The 7403-nt window shown below is 35.2% G+C and overlaps 2 protein-coding genes across 3 annotated transcripts; both read right to left on the bottom strand.

Moving 5' to 3' along the window:
• Positions 1-860: 860 nt before the first annotated feature.
• LOC145139796 (uncharacterized) lies at positions 861-1436 on the bottom strand. Its single transcript, XM_079073497.1, has 2 exons — positions 1053-1436; positions 861-956 (listed from the first exon to the last, which is right to left on the bottom strand). Exons 1-2 carry the CDS (start codon positions 1434-1436, stop codon positions 861-863), a joined length of 480 nt encoding a protein of 159 aa, XP_078929623.1.
• Positions 1437-1984: 548 nt separating this feature from the next.
• LOC145137873 (ras-related protein Rab2BV-like) lies at positions 1985-3817 on the bottom strand. Of its 2 annotated transcripts, none has more exons than XM_079072012.1 (3): positions 3716-3817; positions 3341-3531; positions 1985-2652 (listed from the first exon to the last, which is right to left on the bottom strand). In XM_079072012.1, the coding sequence occupies exons 2-3, from the start codon at positions 3503-3505 to the stop codon at positions 2170-2172; spliced, it is 648 nt and encodes a 215-aa protein (XP_078928138.1). In that variant the 5' UTR covers positions 3506-3531; positions 3716-3817; the 3' UTR covers positions 1985-2169. The 2 variants fall into 2 exon arrangements, with proteins under 2 accessions (XP_078928138.1, XP_078928139.1); XM_079072013.1 differs by having other exon boundaries at positions 3645-3718.
• Positions 3818-7403: the final 3586 nt, after the last annotated feature.

The raw sequence follows: 7403 nt of genomic DNA, 5'->3' as shown, positions 1-7403 counted from the left end.
AATTACCATGGAACCCAAATTAACGTTCTAAAAATCAATTTTGACCACATTGATGGAAATGATGATAACTGTCGAAGTTTCGATTTATCATATTCTCATCTCTAGATATTAGTTCCTACTTCAACCTCCTCATCTTAAAGGCAATCTAATTTTAGTTCTGTTTTTTGACAACAAGGAGGTGATGCATGTCTTTGGAAAAAAAAAAAACGAAGGCCTCTAAATTAGAGACGACATGTTTAATTTCTAACCACTACCACCATTAACTTCCCTTAAATTTGTCATAAACTTCCCACCTTTATTCAATCTGAATGTAGATCAGCCAATACGATATCAACGTCGACGAAGTTAGGAATGAGTTTGAATCGGCAGCCAAGGTCATCTTGTATGCTGATATTGTTTCTTGAACATGGATCAAAAACCTAGAAATTGTGTTAACCAAATACCCATAGATGGTGCACATGTGTTCATCATGTTCTTGATTCCAAACCCAAATGAGTGGTGATAGGAGGGGTTCGGATGGTGTTCGTGTTCATCCACTCTTTTCCATGGCATAGTTTGGTTTAAGGTTTTATGTGGGAGATATGAGATGTAGAAATTGTGGGGGTGGGTGGAGATTTTATTTTGTATTTTTAAAATTATTAAATATATAATAAATGTTAAAGAAAATGTTTAAATTAAATGATAAGGGTAAAAAAGTCTTTTACTTTTAACATGGATCAAAATCGAGAATGAAACCCGTTAAAATGATGAAATTTATAATTTTGAAACAATATAACAATGAAACCCATTAAAATTGATGAAATTTATAATTTTGAAACAATAGAAACCCTTTTTTTTTAAATGGCTGAAAGTATTAAAAACTAGCTAGAAGCTAGGAACGAAACAAAGAAAATAACAATGAGTTCATGAATAGATTTTGCATCCATAGATTCCAATTCTTTTTGGCTTTGCGATTCCTATTACAAAACCAAATAAAAGATAAAGAGACAATTGAATCAAACAACATATCTCTTATATACTTCTCGTTCCCGAACACCAAATCATTTTTATACGTCCAAAGCATCCCAAATTAAAGTTAAGAAGACAATATCCATGGTCAATCTATGGTAATTGCCAACACCTTGTGCATTTATCCAATCGAAAAGATCATCCATATCAACAAAGGAAGGCAAAGTTTCATCCAACCAACACGCAAGCTTATGCCAAAGTTGTACTACCAAAGAGCATTTAAGAAACAAATGAACGCCATCCTCCTGCTCCTCATTACAACACGGGCACATCACCGACTCCACATCAATCCCTCTCTTAATCAAATTAAACATCATACTCCTCATACAAACATTAATTTTAATAGGAACACACTTATTCCATCTAGTAACACCACCATCTATAGGGTAAGGTTTAATGAAGTCTAATCCCTTTGACCATGAACTCATCATCCACCCCTATCGCCCAAGAGTCACTCCGGGTCGTGAATTGCATCGAATTGAGAGTCTCCATCAAAAGTTGATATTGCGATTGAAGAGCACCACCACGAAGAGGTATGTGCCAATCAATATGCCAAATATTATGAATCAAATAATCACTCACCATGAAACAATAGAAACCCCTAGCTCATAAAATGACAAAACTACAACACTACAAAGACTATTTTTACTATTTTGTACAGAAATAAATACAAAAACATGACATTATTGAATGACCAAGTATATCTCATATATCCATATTAGTTGAGTCCTTTTAAGTGGACAAAAACATGACCGGACCGGGTCCAAATCAGTCAAAACATGTACTTTTGCATCCAACTAAACAATTCTCACTCTTTTATCTTATGTTTGTTGTGTCAAAACTACATCTAAAGAGACACTTCTAAACTGTCAATACAATGTTCTTTAGCACGTAAACAACAAAATGGAAGTGAAACTTTTCATGTTAAACAACAAAATGGAAGTAAAACTTTTCATGTTAAATAAATTATCAATAATTTCATATAAACTCAAACAAAATACACATATACAAAACTTCATTACCCTATTTCTCAATCTCTAACGCAAGAAACCAACCTTCTAATATCTCAACAACATTCCTACTACTTTTTTTTCAACTTCTCATTTCCATGTGTACTTTCCATAAAAAAGGGACCAAATATACAACAAATACACTTTCCTTTTAATGAGAACAACAACCTTTTTGTTTACCATTATTATTATAATCACCAACATTTATGGTGGTCCCTTGGGTAGGAACTGCAGCGGCGGCTTCCTGAGCCGCCAGTGCTTTCCTACTAATTATCTGATAAATATCCAATAAAATCATTTGGAAGGCCTTTTCGACATTAAGAGCTTCTAATGCAGAAGTTTCTAGAAAGGAAAGGTTTTCCTTTTCTGCTAACCCTTGACCATCGGTTTCTTGTACGGCTCTTAGATGGTTCAAATCGGACTTGTTTCCGGCCAACATGATGACAATATTCGAGTCCGCATGGTCTCTTAGCTCACGAAGCCACCTTTGTACATTTTCAAAAGATTGTCTTTTTGTTATGTCGTACACCAAAAGGGCACCGACTGCTCCTCTATAATATGCACTTGTGATTGCTCGGTACCTTTCTTGACCCGCTGTGTCCCATATTTGTGCCTTCACGGTCTTCCCCTCGACCTACATTACAATGCTCAAACGAAATTATATGGTAATTCGATTGTTCCTTTTTTTACAAAAGGATAAAATGGTAATTTAGTCTCGTTCAGACGATTCATTCAAAAAAGAAACAAACTTTTTTCATTGGACGATCGTCATTTTATTTATCGATTCAATAACCAATATATATGGTTGTTTCTTTTTGTGTGTAAAAAGTCATTCGTTTAGTCAAAAGACAATTCATTTAGTCCAAATCCTTTATCCATATAGTACTTCACCAAGGAAAAATGAAACAAATCCTAAATATTATAAGATGGGAATTTTTTATAACTTAATAACGAAAGAGACTTTATTAAAAAAGTCAAGGAAATGATGTTTTTCCTATTAAATCCTAACTTTTTACAAACTTGTCTTTTTTACTTTTTCCTTCCATTTACACATGTTTGTGTGGCATTTATGCAAACTAACACCTTATCATGGAGAAAGATGACTTTCCATTGTAGCTTACAACCTCAAGTACTTTAAAGCAATATTCGTCATCTTTCACGTATTAAAGGCATAGATTTAATAGCATGATATGAAATGATTCCGATGATAAATATGCTATACATAGTGAAATGGAAAATATACAGGCAATTTTGTCCTACATAAATCATAGGGGAAATTTCATGGCTTGATATGAAATTAAGCTTTGTAGAAAGCGACAAACCTGAAGAGTTCTTGTAGCGAATTCGACACCAATGGTGGATTTTGACTCCAAACAGAATTCATTTCGGGTAAACCTAGAAAGTATATTGGATTTCCCGACACCCGAATCCCCAATTAACACGATCTTGAATAGGTAATCATACTCGTGATCAACCTTATATGCCATTATTTGTCTCTACACTTACCACAAACCTACACAATTGGGAAATATTGCATATTGGCATTCAATCACCCATTAAAAAAAAAAAAAAAAAGCCCAAATACGAAATGAATAGAAGGGCGTATGTTAGAATCAATTTTTGTACCTTCGAATCTATAGCATTCAATCGATTCGTTGGAAAAACCAAAAGGAGTGATGAAAAATTAAGAAACTAACCATGCAGAAAAGGTTGATGAAGAACAAGCCAGCAATGGAAGGGATTAGAGATGGCAGAAGTTGCACAGGATTGAAGAGAGAAATTCGAAATCCAATCGCGATAAACAGAAAACACGAATAAACAGGAAATTTAAACGGAACCAGAAAAACACGGAATTATTTCGAATTGGAAGTTTCAGTAAGACTCCCTCAATTTAGGCTTAATGTCATTAAAACCCTTAAATTTTTAAGAAATGTTTGGTTTTACCTTTTGGTATCTTTTGTGTTCACTAAAGCTAGGTCTGACAATCGTTTCGTTTTCGGGTTGGTGGGTCACGGGTTGGCGGGTTGGCATGTCAAAATACACCAACCCGAATACGATCCATTTAACTATACATGTCACGGGTTTTGGGGTTTGCAACATAAACTCATATACGACCCGTCAACCCACTTATTTATACAGTTCATAGGTTGGGGGTTTGTGGGTTCGTAGGTCAAATTTGGGTTTGTGGGTCAGATTCCATAAATAAAATAGATAATAAAACATTTAATAAATTCTAGATGCAAATGAAAATTAATAACATTAATGGAAATATGTTCAAACTAATTCATCAATACAAACATAGATAAATTCAAGTGCTAATGTAATAGCTCCATTAATACAAACATAGATACAAACATTAATCATACATTCCTTCGAATAATACCTAATACATTTAAAAAATATATAATTTTTTTATTAAAATTCTAAACGGGTTGGCGCGTCAACCCGTATCTTTTTTTGACAAACCCATATATGATATGTTTAATAGACAGGTTGACGGTTTGACGGGTTAGAGGATTGACAGGTTGGAAAAACTCAACCCAAACCCGTTTATTTCGTGTCATGTAGCGGGTCGTGTCAAGAATTGTCAGGCCTAACTAAATCTGGAAGTTTGGGTAATTTTTTCATTTTTACCCTTTTAACAGGTTACCCGGTTACCAACAAGTGACCTGCACGTGACTTGAAAACTAAATGCAAAAAAAAATGAAAACTTAAAGACTTTTATGACATTAGCCCTGTTATTGTATCTTTATTGAAAACCCTTATTTGACAAACGGAAAATGACTTATTAAGGTAACTAACTATTTCGATTGTCCATATATAGGTAATGTTCTTTTTTATGTACTCATTAATGAAACCAACTTGTTTTGTATGTTCACATTTAGGTAATATGACCGGCTATCACCTGTTTTCACCTGTTTTACCCGGTTGCATCGATTTACCTCAGTTAAAGCGAAATATGTTGATTCTTACGTGGCCATTACACCCCTTTCTCATTTAATTAGGGTTTGAAAAGTTCAATTTCTCCAAAATCACCTCCCGATTAGAATCGATTCATCAAATTGAAGATTAGAGTTTGGAGTTGAAGCTACGTGTTGAAGTCGACTGTAAGATGGCGTCCTAACCATCTACAGGTAAAGTATTTAAGTGTAAATGTTCATTATAGTGGACTATTTTCCCCAAATCTGTTGAAATACTTAGACCCCGAAAAAATAACAGTGCGTGATGTCGATTTTGGAGGATTTACGTATAAAGAGTTTCTTTTGTGGCTTAGGAATTTAACCAAAGGAAGTTTTGATAATGTGTACTACTGTAGTAGAAAGGAAACCTTGGTTGGGGGTATTATAAGAATCAACAGTGATGCTGATTATTGGGAGTTTGTTGAAGATACTTATACTCCTGAAGCTGAGTTGGATGTCTACATTGACCACCAAAAAGAACCAATCCTTGACTGGGCTGACAATGAGGTGTTATCAGATGGTAACGGGTATGACTTGGATGACAACGAAGAAGATGATGACAAGGAAGAAGAAGGTGACAATGATGAAGATGATAACTTGGATGATAGTATGACATATGAACATGAAGTTGATGAAGAAGTCCATACCTTTAACAAAACTGTTGGTGACGATTTTTTAAACAAACTTTCAGGTATTGGTAAGCTTAATGATGATGATGAACCTAATGATGGAAAAAGATGATAAGGTTGTATTCCCTGTTCATGATGAGAAACAAGAATGGGATAAGATGGTGCCAATTATAGGTATGAAGTTTGCTAACCCAATGCAATTGAATCTATGTCTAACCAATTATGCAGTGAAGAATGGGTATGATTTATGGTATGAAAAAAGTGATCATAACCGGTTACTAGTGAAATGTTGTAAAGGTAAGAAGAATAAGAAGAATAAAGGTTGTCCCTTTAGGCTGTGGGCAACCTGGATGACCAATGAAAGGTCATTCTAGATTAAATCTTTAATTGATAACCATAATTGCTCAAGAGTCTTCAAATTTGGGCCCATTGTTAGCTATAAATGGATAGGGAATCATTTCATGAATCAGATACTCTAGAAACCAAAGATGAGTGTGAAACATCCCAAAAATACGGTCCAAAAATTTCGTTTTAATTTATAAATAAAACCATAGTAATCCAAATCATCTCATAAACATAAGTGAAAATATCTCAAAACATCATATCAATCACTGTATCAAAATCATATATCCAAATATCATAGTAAATCATCCCAGTCTAAACATTGTGGTGTGTGCGATGCAGTCATCCTGAGCTCTTCCCCTTACTAGCGGAAGTACCTGAAACCAAAACTGAAAACTATAAGCACGAAGCTTAGTAAGTCTCCCCAAGCTACAACATACCATACACATAATCACATAATAAAATACATTGGGCCTTGCCCACTACATCGGGCCCCGCCCGGTATTGGACGAATCCGGCATCGGGCCCCGCCCGATATCGGACCGAACTCCGGTATACATATAACATATCAACAAAGCATATAACATAAACACATAGCATAACCATATAAACATTCCTCGGGATTTCCCCTGCATCGGACCGAAGATCGGAACACATAACATATAAGCTAAACATTCCTCGGGCTTGCCCTGGCATCGGACCAAAGCCCGGAACATATAAACATACACATGCAAGAATCACGAAGACATCAAGCATACAAACATTCCTCGGGCTTTCCTCGGCATCAGACCGAAGTTCGGAACATATAAACTACATCGGGCTAACCCCGGCATCGGACCTAAGTCGGGCATACGCTATCATACATAAACGGGCCGGCATTGGTGCCTTCGACCCATTCCTACTGGAGGAAAAACTCACCTCATAAGCTAACTGTGAAATCTCGCGTGAGGAATCTCTGACGGCTGCTCCACCGACTCCCCGAATATCATTATCACAATAACACTTAGTCAAAATCTGATAATCCTTCTTAGGGTAAAATGACCATTTTACCCCTAGTCAAGGTCAACATTCTTGTGACATCCCCAATTTCACGGTTAGAAAAGACCGATTTGTTTATGCTTTATTTGAAAATCAGAGTATATTTTCAAATAAATATATTGCAGAATTTATTCCCAGAAAAACATGATAAATATATTATCAAAGCATTTCCAAAGAAATGTATTTTGTTCATATTAAAACTTTGGGATGTCATCGTCAATACTGAAACATAAGCATAAACAGACCTTACATTTATTTACACTGGTGATCTACATCTCCTTTAAATCTCTCTCAATGTAAAGTAGCTTCGTATCGACACCTGTGATACAAATAAACTGAGTGGGTCAGGTTGGGAAACCTGGTGAGTACATAGGGTTTTCAACCCACAATAATAAAGTTATTATGTTTTATCATCA

Source organism: Lactuca virosa, chromosome 9 (assembly GCF_052849685.1).
Source record: "Lactuca virosa cultivar CGN04683 chromosome 9, Lactuca_virosa_CGN04683_v6, whole genome shotgun sequence".
In the NCBI taxonomy this organism is placed as follows: domain Eukaryota; kingdom Viridiplantae; phylum Streptophyta; class Magnoliopsida; order Asterales; family Asteraceae; genus Lactuca; species Lactuca virosa.
This window is presented reverse-complemented; position numbering and strand designations above follow the sequence as displayed.